Below are 17,338 nucleotides of genomic sequence, written 5' to 3'. Positions count from 1 at the left end.
CAGACGTCTTCACCTTTTATCTTCAAAGCATGTGCCTCCATGCAATTAATGAGAGCTGACACACGTAGAACTTCTGCCTTCCCTCTTTCTTTTTTAATAAAAAACAAGAGAAGCCCACAAAAGTTGAACAAAGAGAGGGAGAGAGTTCGGCGCCTACGAGATAGTCTTCTGAAGCCACTAAGTGTTGACCAATTTCTTTTCTTCGTGCATGCATGCACATGGCCATGTGCGTGCATTTAATAAGGTTAAAGAAATTGGACGAACAACTCTTCAGAAATCATGCTGACATCTGAGAAGGGCCACAAAAATCAACACACGCATTTGTGGCCTCCATTTCCAACGTGCATAGCAGATTGAGGGCGGGATTCCTTCGGCTCGTATCCTGCACCATTTTTCATCAAATGCTCCGCACACATTCTTTCTCATTTCAGCATGTAAATATTTTGCGCATATCGGGTATCGTATAATAAATTCAAACTTGAGACATAATTTAACAGAATTAAAGGGCCTTGTTGATCGTCAAAGTGAATCCTCCTTCATTAGTGTAGTATACAAATCGACTTTGAACTTCTCAACATTGCCGAGCATTGTATCTGTCGGCGAGTAGTAATAGTATGTAGTGAATGTTTCCACATTATCCTAGGCTTTTTCGTCAACCTCTTTAGGAGTGCGCCCTTTGCGGTTGTGGAAACAGACCACACAAGCCATCAACTTGATCACATTGCCTAGGTGAAGCAGGCAAACACACAGGAATTCCACACCGAACCAATGGCTGCATGTAGATTTGAGGCATATCAACCTACACCAACTTCCACAGACGAAAAGCACAAGCATTAAAGGAACTAAACATTGCTCGTCTCTTTTGATCGTGTTGGTGGCGAGTGCAATAGCTTTTGGCCCGTGACAGTCCTCCAATACTGAGATCACAAAACTCATATTCCATATGGCAGTCGCTTCGATGTACATGACAAGCATTCCAATACAGGCTGCTCTATATACTGTCCATAGCATGAAGCTGCCTCGCAAGCCCCTTATGACAACGTAGCATACTGTGACTAGCCAGAACGATCCCACCAGTGTAGAGATCGACAAGAAAAGAACAAGAAGGCTTGTGATTATGGTTCCTCTAGTCCTTGCTTTGTGATTGTGTATCGTTCGCATAAGCTCAGCCAGAGTTGATGGAATCTCCTCTGTATATACTTTTGACGATGCGGTTATTGACGGAATCAATGCAAGTAGCTCGAGGGGATGAAGGGGGATAAGGTAGAGAAAGCCCAAACGAATCAACCTGTAAGTTAAGTCTTTGCTCACTCTTCTTGTTAAGCAGAGTGGAAATGGCCAATCTTTCTCGAGGGAAGTACAGGATTTTTCGAGGACACGGAAGGTTTCAGAGAGTGTTTCCTGGAGAAGTGTTTCGTAGTAAAGCAAGAAACATAAGAGCGGCACGGAGGCAATGAGGATGACAACGAGGAGATTGGCACTCTTGAAAGGGATTTTGGCTGCTTCTTTGAGCGTACTAGCGAATTTGAGTTTCTGCTTCAGAACGGCGACGATGATGCTTTCCATCTCATCCTCTCACGCTTCTCAGACGTAGCGTGAACATTCCTATTTAAAATCTATTGAATTCACTGTAAGGGGCTGAGAAAGTTGCCTAACTCCGTCAAACTCTGCGGCCTTCATCCTGTCTAATGAATCAATGGTTTTCATTCCAAACCTATTGCCAAGACAGAAAACTGGGGTCTTACACGTGAAATCAATAACACGACCATGAACTCCCAGTATGGTCCCGAAACTAACGCCCAAAAAAAAAACAAAAAAAAGAATCCCACATTGTGGACCAGCATAAGAAAAGTTTTTCTTCCTTCTTACCGTTCGCTGTTATCGTCCCATCTAAACTCTAGGTTAGGTGAAGAAAGTTCGGTCCTAGTGAAAAGTTCGGACAAAATTGCTCTCGCCTCTCCCTGCAAATTTCGTTTCTCTCGCTATGTTCTCACTCTTCCCTATTCTACATAAGATTTCTGTCCTTCGATTGCTTCAACGTTAGTAGCAACCATTTCAACAACAGATTCAGACCAGCGAAAAGGAAAAACAATGCATTCTGCACGCACAAAACGGTACTGTAACGATAAGCAAAATTGCCTCAGACCCCTTCCCAAAACAAAGAAAATGAGATTTAAGAATGACCATTTTCTTCGGTTACCTTTTGATGGTTTTAATTGGTGATGGGCTTAAGGCCTGTCCGCCCATGCTGGGCCCAAAAGGCCCGGCCCACGGGAATAGGGCCTGTGGATGGGGGAAGGTATAAAAGGAATGAGAGAGAGAGAGGACGCACCTTTTGGTGCATAACGTACGTACGTCCTCTCCAACGTTCTCTCTCCCTCCAAAAAGAACAGTAAGCAAACGGCGACATTGTCTTCCCTTCAAGGCGTCATCGGATCGAACATGGCCAAATTCTCTTCCTCTTATCGGCGTCGGTGTCTAATCTGTGGCAAACAAGGTACGCTCGAATTTGTGGTGTGCTTTACGATCGGTGATACGTGTTTTTCCCGGACTTCGTCTTCCGCATTGATTTAGGGGTTCGATTTAGTGTCGAATCCGCTTTTCGGGGATCCGTTATTCCCAACATTGGTATCAGAGCCCTAGTTCACGTTTTCCCGACCCTTTTCATGTTTTTTGATAGAATTTTCGCGAAGAAAATCGGCCAGCATGGATCGGGGCGAGAAATCCCGACACCCGAGCACTGTTCATCATTTTTTTTCGAGTTTCCGTAAGTCAAAATCGAATTATAATGGCATAGGAAGAAAGGCAACGTCGAGGCGAGTCCGGCGACATGTCGTGCGCCGCCGGACGACGCCGCACGCGCGGCCAAAAGCCGCTGCGCGTGGGCGTGACGCGCCCGAAAGCGTTGGCTCTCCCAACGCGTGCGGCACACGCCCGGCCGGGGGGAACCGGCACGTGCTCGCCGCCGGCCGGCGAACCGGCACGTGCTCGCCGCCGGCCGGCAAACCGGCACGCGCCGGTCCGTGAACCGACGCGTGCTAATGTCAGCATGACGTCACCCAATGGTTAGTAACCGCTAGGGTGACGTCATCGATGACGCGCACACGACGTTTTCGCCGGGGCGGTCACTAGCGACCCAACCCGACTCGGCGACCCGCCCGACCCGAACCGCGGACGCGGCACGTGCCGACTGACGTCTACGTGACGTCGGCCAGCCCGCACACGCGTGCGGCACGTGCCGTCCATTCGCTCAAACCGGCCGACCGGTCCGACCGTCCCGACCGGTCCGACGACCTGACCGTTGACCATTGACTTTGACCGTTGACCCGAAAAAAAAAAAAAAAAAAAAAAAAAAAGAAGAATTTGTTTCTTTTTCAATTATATCTGTGTGGGTTAGAGGTAATCCATTTTTATTCTGTATTTGTTGCATGAATCATGGAAAATTATGTATTTTCCATTTTGTTTATTATGGATTAAAAGTGATCCATTTTAGTCCGCATTTGTTGCGGGAACTATGATGCGTTATGCACGGATACCGCAATCCCGAGAACGGACGAAGGAAGAGCTAAACTAAAAAGGCTGATGAAAGAGTTAGCTGATTATCGGTGGCTTGATGGTGATTTAGTATCACACATGGTCAAGATCAATCGATTATACAGAAATCATCGGAATGGTTATCTTATGCCGAACTTTGAGAAGGTGCCGGCTTTGATGAACACTCTTCCACCTGAATAGCAAGCAGTGTTAGATCGGCTATGGGAGGTCAACGTGGTCCCGGTTTACAGGGGGCTAGTGGAAGCTTTTGTAAAAGAGTACTATAGGATTGAGTTGGCCAAAACTTCAACCCTTAGATTGAGCGCCACATGGCGCAAAGTGAATGCGCCTTGGTGGCGACATGAGAGCTCTCCAAAATTTTTTCCATAGTTGGCAAATGTGCCTTCAGTTTTCTCAGATACTTTGACTGATAGATTAGAAGGGACTTTCCCTATTTATTTCTTAGATTAGTTTGAGATGTTTTTGAGTGATGAATATCTCTTTCTATGTTGATATTTCTTTTTTGGATATATTACTTAGTGTAATGAATTGTTGTATTAGTTGAAAGCATTATTATTTCATTGGATGTCAATTATTTGTTGCTTTCTGTTAATTGGTAATTAGCTGTGGGTAGTTTAGAAGTTTTTCTAGTTTCATAGAATTGATTTTGCATATGACAATCATATTAATGATAGTTTTAAGTTAGGATTTTTGGAGGATGATTGGAAACGTAGTGACCTTTTGATTCTAAAACCTTACTTGAAATTGTTCATTAATATGATGGGTCTCAGTGCAAAAGGGATACATAAATGATAGGCATTAATTATTCGTGCATATATGTCCGATGTGTTTGATTGATGGATTCAGCAACTAAGAACGTAATTGCTGATGTGAACGGCAACAATTGTGAAATATTGAATATGAAGATTCAATATGTGCTGGAAAAGCAAGAAGCACTAGAAGCTCTTGACCATGTTATGGAAGATCTTGAGGATGCTGTGCGCCACCTTGAGCTGGTAGAGGACCGCTTGACGGCATGTGAGCCGAAAATAGATATTTGCAATGCTGGTTCTAGCTCAGAAAGGGCTTTTGAGCTCTAAGCGCAAACGTATTGATTCGTTCAATATGTGGGAAAGCAAAGGATCAAGTCCTTATTGCAAGAGATCAAGAGTTAACCAACACAAGAGAGGAAAACGTCCTCAAGTGAAGAAAATGTCAAGGGTGAGGTGTTACAATTGTGACAAGAATGGTCACTATGCTCACGACTGTCGTGAGCCAAAGAAGGTACACACCTCTTGTACATTTGAGAACTTTGATTATGTGTCAAGTTCTGAATTATTGGCTAAATCCAATCCTTTGTGGACTGTAGATTCAGGAAAGACAGACCATGTAGCGAAGGATAGAGAATTCTTCGTGGAATTCCGACGATACCGACTGGAACTAAGTGGATCTATGTGAGATATAACTCCAGAAATGAAGTTAAAGGGATTGACACCTGCCAATTGAACATGCGTGGTAGAGGCATCTTGTTCCTACATGACGTTCCATATGCTCTAGAGATTCGTCGAAATTTAACATCTGTTTTGGTGTTGGTTAAACTTGTTTTTTATATGAACTTCCATAATAGATGTGTAGATTTGTATTTGAATACAAACTACTATGGTTGTGGTCACTTTCTGGATGGTTTCATTGTACTATATGTTGACTGTGGTGATGTAAATATTTGTTTTTCTCTTGTTTCACGTCTTCTAATTCATATGATAATGATGTGATTATGTGGCATGCTAGACTTGGTCATATTGGCCAACAACATATGAATAGACTAGCCAAAAATGGCTTGTTGGGCAACATTGAAAAAGTCGATTTGCCCAGATATGAGCATTGCCTAGTAGGGAAAATGACAAGGAAACCATTTGGAAAAGATAAAGAGCTGAATTTCCTCTGCATTTAATCCATTATGATGTCTGTGGTTCAATGAATGTGAGAAGAAGGCATGGGGCTGTTTATTTCATCACTTTTATAGATGATTATACTCGATTCGGATATGTCTATTTGATTTCTCATAAATCTGAAGCATTATGTTGTTTCAAAAGGTTTATGAACTTAGTTGAAAATCAATTAGACAAGAAAATAAAAATATTTAGATCCGATCGAGGTCGAGAATATTTATCTGATGAGTTCAGAAAATTATGTGATGAAAATGGAATAGAAAGACAGTTGTCTATTCCATATACTCCTCAACAAAATGGTGTTGCGGAGAGAAGAAACAGAACCCTACTGGAAATGGTTAGGTCCATGATGGCGCATGCTAACTTACCTATCACTTTTTGAAGTGATGCGTTGTTAACTGCTGCCTATATACTTAACCGGGTGCCTTCTAAATTAGTTAGTTCCACTCCATATGAGTTATGGACAGGTAGAAAACCGGACTTAAGTTTTCTTAAGTTATGGGGTTGTGCTGCCTATACTCATGAGTCCTCTCACAAGTTTGGGAAATTAGGTCCCAAAGGAAATAAGAGTATTTTCATGAGACACTCTGAATACTCGAAAGGGTATGTGTTCATAGGTGAGCAGGAAAGTTGGAGTATAACTGAATTTGAATCACAGGATGTCACATTCTTAGTGGATGAATTTCCTAAGAAGGGCGAAATAGGGAAAGATTACCCCTATTTGAAACCTTGGATCAAGATAATGATATTAATGAAGTTCATCCAAATGGGAGTAATATGAGAAGTGATGAATTAAATTCAATTCATTCTCAATTACAACCACATGATGATATGATATCGTCATTATCTAATCCGAGTGGGAGCATGATGGGGAATGATGTGCTAAATGTACAATCTCCCATATAGTGAACAAGTCGCCAAAGTATTCCCCGTCGACGTTTTGACATTGAAGGGGAAACTTTTATAATTGCTCCATGAGATAAGGATGAGCCAAGAAATATTAATGAGGCTCTGAATGGCCCTAGTAAGGAAAAATGGATTTATGCAATGAAAGAGGAAATAAAGTCAATGAAGTCAAACCAAGTTTGGAACTGGTTGATCTTCCAATAGGACGCAAAGTTATTGGGAACAAGTGGGTTCTCAAAATAAAGCGAAAGGCTGATGGCTCGATAGAAAGGCATAAGGCTCGCCTTGTGGCAAATGGGTATAATCAACAGGAAGGAATTGATTATGAAGATACATTTTCTCCTATAATGAGATTTACCTCGATTCGCATTATTCTGGCAATAGTGGCTAGTCTGGATCTTGAGTTACATCAAATGGATGTAAAGACTGCTTTCATCAATGGAGAATTAGAGAAAGGAATATATATGAAACAACATGCTGGTTTCATAGTGAAAGGCCAAGAAGAAAAGGTATGTCGACTTTTGAGGTCGATATATGGCCTTAAGCAGTCGTCAAGACAATGGTATATACGATTTCATAATGCCATAATGGCATATGATTTTACAATGATAGATGAGGATCATTATGTATATATCAAAAGATCCAATGATCAATTTTTGTGATCATATCATTATATGTTGATGATATACTAATTGCCGGAAGCAATATGGAGCTTGTCAATACTGTCAAAAGTTGGTTGTCTTCCAATTTTGAATTGAAGGATATGGGATTGTAAACCCATTGACACTCCTATTGCAAAAGGTGAAGGATTGAGTCATAGACTGTGTCCAAGGACTCCACAAGAGAATGAACAAATGAAACATGTTCCTTATGCTAGTGCTGTTGGGAGCTTGATGTACGCTATGATGTGTACAAGACTTGACATATGTTATGCAGTTGGAATGGTGAGTAGATACCAATCCAATCCAGGTCAAGCATGTTGGAAAGCCGTTAAATGAATACTAAGGTATCTAAAGGGGACTGCTGATTATACGTTGAGTTATTATAGAAAGGATCCGCAACTCAAAGGCTATTCGATGCTGATTGGAGAGGAGATTTAAATGAAAGAAAATCTACCTCTGGGTTTGTTTTCTTACCAAATAATGGCACCATATGTTGGAGCAATAAGAAACAAAAGTGTATAGCCTTGTCCACGATGGAAACTAAGTTCGTGGCATTATCAGCAGCAGTATAAGAAGATGTTTGGCTTAAGAGATTATTGGATCATTTAGGTGTTATTGGAAGTGCTGCAGATTTGTTATTGGTTAACTGTGATAGCCAAGCAGCAAAAGCGTACACCAAAGATCCAAAATATCATGGCAAGACCAAACATATAGATACCAAGTATATTTTTGTCAAGGATATGATTGCACAAAAAGATGTGAACTTAGAGTACATACTACGCATAGAATGGTAGCAAATCCTATGAAAAAGCCAATACCTAGAGATGTGTTTTGTGGTCATATAAAATCTCTATGATTGCATAGAGTCTGATGTACTGGATTGTAATTTCCCTGAAGTGTTCACATTTGATGAATTTGTGTTTTTCATCATTAATGCCTATGAATCTTTGTTTGATCTTTATGCATCTTAATGCTCAATGCATTACTTTAACTTGAGAAAGTATGTCGGACAGATATAAGATTAGCCCACTCACACGGGTAATCGCATCTATTTACTATGTGATAAATAGAGATGAGATTGTTTTTAAGCTTATTATCTAGGTGATAATCGAGAGCTCAAGCTTAAAATACGTATGTCGCCTTAACTGGGTGTTGAGATGAGAACATAATATTTACTATGTCCGAAAGTAAAATACCCCACATATTTTACTTTATCTGTCTATGATGCCAGATGTGAGTTCTGATAAATTTTGTGAATGAGTAGATACGTGAACTCAAGTTAGACATTAGGTATGTCTGAACTATCATATGTACAGTATTGAAAGTGTAGACATACGCTCTATGGGAAAGGAGTTAATACCGTAATACGTATTTCATACTACGTATGCATGAGACGACCAATAAGAGTGGTAAAAAGTTTGATCTCAACTTTTATGACGTATGAGACTTTTGAGGAAAAGAGTTCCTCAATTTTAGTGCCCTCATAACTCTTACTTATTCTCAAGATTTCTATTTAGTGTTTGCTATCTTAGGATGTTGCCAATGGTCATGAGTTGATTCAATCTAATGGGACATTTCTAGAAAAGCAAGCTGAACTGAAATTGAGAGTTTGAAGGGAAGAGGAAGATTGAATTTTGAGAATCACATTGTAGTTTTGTATTCACCGATTAACCAATTATGACTATCTTTGGGATAATCATAATTGTGAATACATATATATATATATATATATATATATATATATATATATATATATATCATTGTTGAAAAGAGATCAAGAGAGATATAAATGTGATTGATCGATCTAGGGTACTGCATACTAAATCTACTCGGAGTGTGATGCCCATTATGAGCTGCTATATATTCCTAACAGATGTATGGCAACGAGCTCTCAAAGTATGCTGGTCGCACGGATTATTCACCGGTATGAATGTTGAAGAGAGGTAAAGAGAATCATGTTCAGCCCACCATGTGCAAGTGGGAGATGATGGTTTTAATTGGTGATGGGCTTAAGGCCCGTCCGCCCATGCTGGGCCCAAAAGGCCCGGCCCACGGGAATAGGGCCCGTGGATGGGGGAAGGTATAAAAGGGATGAGAGAGAGAGAGAGGACGCACCTTTTGGTGCATAACGTACGTACATCCTCTCCAACATTCTCTCTCCCTCCAAAAAGAACAGTAAGCAAACGGCGACACTGTCTTCCCTTCAGGGCGTCATTGGATCGAATAGGGCCAAATTCTCTTCCTCTTATCGGCATCGGTGTCTAATCTGTGGCAAACAAGGTACGCTCGAATCTGTGGTGTGCTTTACGATCGGTGATACGTGTTTTTCCCGGGCTTTGTCTTCCGCATTGATTTAGGGGTTCAATTTAGTGTCGAATCCACTTTTCGGGGATCCGTTATTCCCAACACCTTTGCTAAAGAGAGCTGAGGGTGCTGATGCTTGAAATCCAGGGACATCCTCCAAAACCATGATCCCGACATTCGTGTTCCGTTCGGCACTCAATTCCAAGTGCTTCCTTAACAGGGCTAGGGAGGGGAGGCTATGGAGGCATCCCCATGTATTATAGCGAAAAGCACATCTCCATATGATTTCTTAAGCTTGTAGTCGTTTGTGGACGACCGCAGTAGCCCCATTAGGGGACAACTTGGCCAAGAATACACTGAAGTGATAAGAGCCCTCATTAGCTTGGACTCTTGAATTGGTCAGCTCGTCGTCTTTCCTTAGAGACATCATTGGCCTACCCGTGTAATTTTCAATGCCAGTTTGATGATAATTTTCACAATAAAGAACTCCAGGAGATGAAGAGAAACCAGTCAAAATAGATTTAGTTAAACTAATTTAATTTTTTTTTTGTGAGGTGTGATTCATATTCCCTATTAACAAAAATGCACAAGAGTTCCACTCTTGATGAGCAAGCAGGGTTGTAGGGGTAATGCCCCACAATGCCAAAAGGCTTTTATAATTTTGGCTTAAGTCCATGAATAATCATTAAGTATGTATAAATTCTCTCCTATAATTTATAGTTGTAACAAAGAGGTGGAAGGTGTTAATTAAAGTAGAATCATTTGTTGAATATAGCCCTTAATTTAATGATGAACCAAATTATATCTTGTGTCTCGATTTCTCTTCCTCGCCTTTATTCTCAATTTCATTGGGTTTATGTGTCTAATCCTAACAATTTTTCAGGTAATATCTCTAAGAATTTGCGGGAGGTTATTGAAATAATCAAGGGGCAGCTTATCATGTCCATGGCTTAGTGATTGTCTGTCAAGGACTTCATAGAAGTAGAAGACCGGGAAGGCCAAGAGAGGGAGGGAAGTGGCGAAGGTGAAGATGACAAAGTAAATTGTTATTGAATGGGGATTAAAAAAGAAAAAAACTTTTTTTGAGGATTTCTCAGTTTCCATTAAGGGTGAGCATAGTTTTAATGTAGAATCTAAAACTTAATAACCAAATCGGTGAGAACATACAAGGTAAATTTCAAGTTTCAAAAGATGAGGAACTTGTTTTAATGGATAAGTTCCAGGTTCTTAGTAGGAATGATTTGAAACCTGAAATAAATTTTAATGCTTTTTTTTTGTTTATTTTTTCATGTGATCTTACGATATTTTATGTCATTCGATGATAAATATATAATTTGGAAACACTAATTCGAATTTCCATTTTGTGACTAAGATTTTTATTTTATTGATGTTCATATTTTCCATATGTCTTTATAGCCAGTGAATTGTAGCCATAAGTAATTATTAAAGGTTTTAATTTATTACAATCGTTCAATTAATAATATATGTGAAACCTAAGTAGACTTTGAAACCAATCTTAGAACCCGTAACAAGATAAGTTCTAGTTCTAGGATATGTAGTATAAATTCCAAATTCTAAAAAATGAGGAATCTATTCTAGTAAATAAATTATAGGTTCGAGATGAACTTGTACAAAATTTGTAACCGCCCACCCTTAGTTTCCACGGCCTGCTTCTGAATAAGATGATTCCCTCTAAGCTAAAGTTACATGAAAGTCCTTTAGAGATTGTAAGCAAAATTTTCATTTTTCTGTCCCCATCGTCTAGACTCCTAAAATCAGAGTGCATGACCCGGTAAAACCCGAGACCTTACATTATTGGTTCAGACTGGAAAAATATGGTTCGGGCCCATGAACATTTGACATGACTAATAGCCAAATACCAACCAAGACCTAAGCAATCCGTCAGTTGACTAGGAGACGTAAGAGAAAGTGACTAGACAAATTTCACGCGTGATTTCGGGATTCCATTTGATCTTATACTTGAACACATATCCATCGACTGGTTCTTTCTCGCATGAAAAGGATAAAGATTAGTACAGAATTGCAGATCTTTGCAAAAGCAGAGACCGCGTTGTACGGTTCAGGCACTGCCAACAGCTTCAGCTTCTGAATGCACGACTCTCGTCTTCTCCTGCACCATCGCTTGCACAACACCCTTCCCTTCTTCCTCATCAAACTTCTTCTCCATAACCCTCTTCTTGCACTCATTGAAGTACAGCAAGCAAGTTGTCCACTTGAACACATTCCCCACACAAACCAGACACATCCCCACGCTAATGACCAAAACCCCACCATTTCTCTCGCTACACTTGCCGTAGAGGCATGGCAACCTCAGACAGAGTCCCCACAAGAAGAACACCAACATCAGAAGAGCACCCTTTTTATTGTTCCCTTTGCTCAAGTAAGCAGCGACCTCCATCGCTTCACTCCCATACGAGTCCTCCAAGATTGAAACGACCAGACCCATGTTCCACTCAGCACTCCAGTCCATGTACTTCATGAGCAGGGCCATGAAAGCCACTCCATGGACTATACCCAACCAGGCTTCTCCGAAGTACCCTCTTTCCCAGTAGGGAGAGGAGAACACGACCTTTAATAGAACCTGGTGATTTACGACTAGCCACATCAGCCCAATGAAAGTACAGATGGAGAACAAGTGAACGTACAGGGATGTGATGAAGGGGCCTCTGAACCGGGCCTTCTTGAGAGCTTTCAGGGTGACGTTCTTGAGACTGGCCGGCTCCTCCTCTGCACCGATCAGATCCGATGCCGCATCGACCGTCAAGACTAAGCTGAAGAGGTCTACGAGATGGTACGGCACCAAGTAAAGCAGAAAAACTCGGATGATCTTGGGAAGAGTCTCTGCGAAACTAACTAATCGAGGCCTATCGAGGTCATATGAGTGAGCGAGAGTTCCTCCGAAGGACTCTGAAACTTCGTACAGGGTCTTGTGGACGATTATTTCATAGTATACTGACAAAGTAAATAGCGGGATGGAAGTGAAGAGAGTGAAGACGATGAAGTTGAAGTTGTGGAGGTAGAGTTGGAGAGCTGCTTTGAGTGTGTCCAAGACCTCCAGTTCTTGCCTCCGGAAGCAACGCTCTTCACCCATTTCAGCTCCTTCCATCATGCATCATCTTAGTCTTGGACTCGAAAGCTTTTTAAGTCCTCTCAGTGATGTACAAGGAAGACCTAGACTTAAAGCCGGTCGTCGTCGCTGAAAGGACGATAAGAACAGCCATCCTAAATGGGTCGGGTTCCGAAGATCCTGAACATGTAAGGATCGACCGGTTGGTACGTGTCCAATCGGAGCCACCTGTTTAATGGGCTATATCCCGTCCTAGTACTAGATAGTGATAAATAATCCAATCTAAATTAACTCATTTAACTTGTTTATGACCTATTTATGTCATACAAATTTCTTGACCCATGCATGACCCGACCGGAACGGACCGGACTGACCCGACCCCGCCACCCCATCTACAATTATTTTCATTCAATTTAAATGTAATGGATAATTTTTATATTTTTATTTAAAATAATTGAGATTCCGTTTGTTTCTTGAAAAATATTTTCTAAGGAAATAATAATTTTCTTTTATGTTTGTTAACAAAATAATTTTTTTATTTGTTAAAAAGTAATATTATTTTTTAATTACTTTTTACTTTTTTTTTTTTCTTTTTTTTTTTCCTTCTTCTTTATTCGATCGCCAACCATGATGACGACCGACAATCAATCACGAGGGAGCTTGAGCCTCACCACAAGTTGATGAGGCTTGAGCTCACTTGGTTTTAGTTAATCCAGCCTTGCTAGCCTCGGGTGAAGCTCTACCTAGCCATATTGGTGAGCTCAATGCCTTGACTTTGCCCGAGGCTAGCAAGTCTCGAGCCTCGTTCATCTGTCGAGCTCGAGTCTCACTAGATTGGTGAGGCTCAAGCCTTGCAGACTCGAGGTTGATGAGTCTCAAGTCTCGCCCACCAATCTGGCGAGCTCAAGTCTCACCAAATCAATGAGGCTTGAGCCTCATGTCAGCGAGGCCAATGGCTCGTCCCTTGCCTAGTCGGTCACCAACCATCAATAAAAGATGGAAGAAGGAAGAAGAAAAAGAAAAATAAATATAATTATAATTCCAATTCTTTTTTAAAAAAATAATTTTGTAAGGCCAAAGAGGGAGAGATTGTGTAGGCCTTGCGTCGGCAATGGGTCATATACTTAATCCATTTAGACTCATTTACTTTAACCCCTAAAATTTCGAACCCATTTAAAGATGGTTATCCAAATTAAATGATGGGTCATATATGGGTTTAAGATCTATTTTGAAGGTTTACCCAATACTTAATTTGAATTGAATTGTTAAGCGACAAACACGATGTGCTTGTTGAATGCTCTATTTACTATATTGTTTTGTAAATCAATTTATGATCGGACTTCAATGTGCTTAACATTACTTTTGCATGGTGTCCACTTAATACTTTGCATTTCGAGGTTTGCAATTTGATCATCTTGTATGATTTATTGTATTATATTTCGCTCATAATTCTTGTCCGGACGCTATGGCGTTGTCTCATTTGTAATTCGGTCACTTTAATCTTTAAAGCACGCAAGGCAGAAGAAGGCGAAAGATTCACACAAAGCAATTTCTTTCAATAACGAGAACTCCTCTTTTCAATTCATATGCATCAATTGCTTCAAGAATAACCATGTTCGTTCTAGAAACGCATTAAAAAGTGAGGATTTGAGGGAGATCCTGAATAGATTGTCAATGGATACGAGGTAAGATGACAACAAAAATAGGGTGAGCTTTTGCTGCCATATCATAAGTCCGATGAACAATCACGTTTGGAAAAAAAAGTATACAGAGTCACTATTAAATTATGTCTCAAGTTTGAGTTTATATATAAAATCTTATCAAATTGAGTGAGGCGTAAAAGGAAAGTCTTAACTAGACGCCGATTCTTATATCAATTGGAATGCCCTTGTTTCCTATAAAATTTGGATGCGATAGTCAAGTGGAATATTCACACAAATACAAAATCCTAACCAAGGGAGGATTTCTTATTGCCCACAAAAGAACTTACCTTTTGGCCTGTACAGTGGACGACTCTTAAAAGAACCAAGAGCCTCTTGGTTCAGCCGGAGAGCCCTTGCTTAGGTGAAGATATTTTAGGCTTGGGTATAATTTAGATATGAGAAATATTCAAGCACGTGAGCAAATGTAATCTGATTTTTAGATTGTAATTGATTGTTTGTTGTTAACTCTTCCATATAGGCTCCCACTTATTATACGAATCTGCCGGAGGTTATTGAAATAATCAGGGGGCAGCTTATAATGTCCATGGCTTCAGTGATTGTCGAGGAGCTCATAGAAGTAGAAGACCCGGAAGGCCAAGAGAGCGGGGCAAGTGGCCAAGGTGAAGATGACAAAGTCAAATGGTATTGAATGGGGATTTAAATAAAATAAATAAAGGCTTCTTTGAGGATTTCCTGGGTTTCCACGACCTGCTTCTGAATAAGATGATACTCTCTCTAAGCTAGAGTAACACGGAAGTCCTTAACCTTCTTTAGAGATGGTAAGCGAAATTTTCTTTTTTCCGTCGCCATGGTCTAGACTCCTAAAATTAGAGTGCATGACCCGGTAAAACCAAGACCTTACGTTATTGATTTTAGACTAAAAGGATAAATTATTAAAAAAAGTTCTAAACTTATTGCAATTGTATTAATTTAATTCTAAATTTATTTTTTTTGGTCAATTGAATCCTAGCCCTTCTGTAATTGTACCGGTTCAAGTCATCCAACCAAAATTGATCGGCCGGTATTGACGTGGCCATTGACCGGCGCCGGGATAATTTTTTAATAATATTTTATTTTATTGAATTATTTTATCATTTTTCTTAATCTTTTTCTCTTTTTTTTTTTTTCTCCCCTCCTCCCTCCTTCTTTTGTTGCTCCAGCATCGGGTCAAAGGGGAACGTAGCCAAAGGAAGAAGGTTGACCAGTTACGGGACTAAGGTGGCTAGGCGAGCTTGCCTCGCCATCACTAGGGGAGGGCTCACCTCGCCGATGGTTGGGCAAGCTTGCCTGGCTGCCTTAGTTTGGTGACCGATCAACCCTCCCCTTTGGCCCATTGTTGGGGCCGAAGGAAGAAGGAGGGAGGAGGAGGGAGGAGGAAAAAAAGAAGAAGATAAAATTAATAAAAATATTCAAAAATAAAATACTAATAAAAATTTATCGTTGGCGGTCATGTTAGTGTCGGCGCCAATTTTGGCCAGATAAATTGAACTAATATAATTACAAAAGGTTTAGGACTTAACTTACTAAAATAATAAGTTTAGAGCTAAATTAACGCAATTGCATTATGTTTAGGAATTTTTTGGTAATTTTCTTTGGATTGGAAAATTATGGTTCGGGCCCAATGAACATTTGACATGACTAATAGCCAAATGCCAACCAAGACCTAAGCAATTCGTCAGTTGACTAGACAATCGTCGCGGGAGACGGAAGAGAAAGTGACTAGATATATTTCACGCCTGATTTCGCCAGATTCCATTCGATCTTATACTTGAAGATTTTAACACATATCCATCTACTGGTTCTTTGCTTGCATGAAAACGATAAAGATTAGTACAGAATTGTAGACCTTTGCAAATGCAGAGACCGTGTCGTATGTTCGTCAGGCACTGCCAACAGCTTCGGCTTCTGATTGCACGACCCTCATATTCTCCTGCACAATCGCTCGAGCAACACCCTTCCCTTCTTCCTCATCGAACTTCTTCTCCACAACCCGCTTCTTGCACTCATTGAAGTACAGCAAGCAAGTCGTCCACTTCAACACATTCCCTACACACACCAGACACATCCCCACACTAATGACCAAAACCCCACCATTTCTCTCGCTACACTTGCCAAAGAGACATGGCAACCTCAGACAGAGTCCCCACAGGAAGAACACCAACATCAGAAGAGCACCCTTTTTACTGTTCCCTTTGCTCAAGTAAGCAGCGACGTCTATCGCTTCACTCCCATAGGAGTCCTCCAAGATAGAAACGACCAAACCCATGTTCCACTCGGCACTCCAGTCCATGTACTTCTTTAGCAGGGCACAGAAAGCCACTCCATGGACTAAACCCAACAAGGCTTCTCCGAAGTACCCTATTGGACGACTGAAAGAAACGCTGTAGAAAGAGCAAAACCCAACCCTCGATAGAACCTGGTAATTTATGACTACCCACATCAGCCCAGTGAAAGTACAGATGGAGAACAAGTGAACGTACAGGGATGTGATGAAGGGGCCTCTGAACCGGGTCTTCTTGAGAGCTTTCAGGGTGACGTGCTTGAGACTGGCCGGCTCCTTCTCTGCAACTATCAGATCCGACGCTGCATCGACCGTCAAGACTAAGCTGAAGAGGTCTAGGAGATGGTAAGGCACCAAGTAAAGCAGGAATACTCGGATAATCTTGGGAAGAGTCTCTCGGGTCAATCTCGTGGCGTAACTATCTGATCGAGGCCCATCGAAGAAATACGAGTAATCGGGAGTTCCGCAGAGGAACTCTGAAACTTCGTACAAGGTCCTGTGGACGATTATTTCACTGTACACCAACAAAGTAATTAGTGGGACGGAAGTGAGGAGAGTGAAGATGATGAAGTTGAAGTTGTGGAGGTAGAGTTGGAGAGCTGCTTTAAGCGTGTCCAAGAACTCCAGTTCTTGCCTCCGGAAGCAACGCTCTCCGTTCATTTCAGCTCCTTCCATTATGCATCATCTTGTCTTGGAGTCTCGTACTCGAAAGCCTTTTAAGTCCTCTCAGGGTTGGACAAAGGGAGACGTAGACTTCAAGCAGATCGTCGTAGCTGAAAGGATGGTAGGAACGGTGATCCTTAATGGGTCGGGTTCAGAAAATCCTGAACATGCAAGGCTAGACTGTTTGGTACAGTAGAAAGGCTAACTTTTACGTATCGAATCTAACCCACCTTTTTAATGGACTACAT

General features: G+C 41.0%; 3 protein-coding genes across 3 annotated transcripts; all 3 read right to left on the bottom strand.

Moving 5' to 3' along the window:
* Positions 1-639: 639 nt before the first annotated feature.
* LOC104435638 lies at positions 640-1,566 on the bottom strand. The gene has a single exon (XM_010048347.2). It carries the CDS (start codon positions 1,564-1,566, stop codon positions 640-642), a length of 927 nt encoding a protein of 308 aa, XP_010046649.2.
* Positions 1,567-11,435: 9,869 nt separating this feature from the next.
* Positions 11,436-12,467, bottom strand: LOC104435639. The gene has a single exon (XM_039307192.1). It carries the CDS (start codon positions 12,465-12,467, stop codon positions 11,436-11,438), a length of 1,032 nt encoding a protein of 343 aa, XP_039163126.1.
* Positions 12,468-15,872: 3,405 nt separating this feature from the next.
* On the bottom strand, positions 15,873-17,133 carry LOC104433550. Its single transcript, XM_039306178.1, has 2 exons — positions 16,627-17,133; positions 15,873-16,527 (listed from the first exon to the last, which is right to left on the bottom strand). Exons 1-2 carry the CDS (start codon positions 17,100-17,102, stop codon positions 16,026-16,028), a joined length of 978 nt encoding a protein of 325 aa, XP_039162112.1. The 5' UTR covers positions 17,103-17,133; the 3' UTR covers positions 15,873-16,025.
* Between the last annotated feature and the right edge of the window lie 205 nt (positions 17,134-17,338).

Source organism: Eucalyptus grandis, chromosome 2, assembly GCF_016545825.1.
Source record: "Eucalyptus grandis isolate ANBG69807.140 chromosome 2, ASM1654582v1, whole genome shotgun sequence".
NCBI lineage: Eukaryota > Viridiplantae > Streptophyta > Magnoliopsida > Myrtales > Myrtaceae > Eucalyptus > Eucalyptus grandis.
This window is presented reverse-complemented; position numbering and strand designations above follow the sequence as displayed.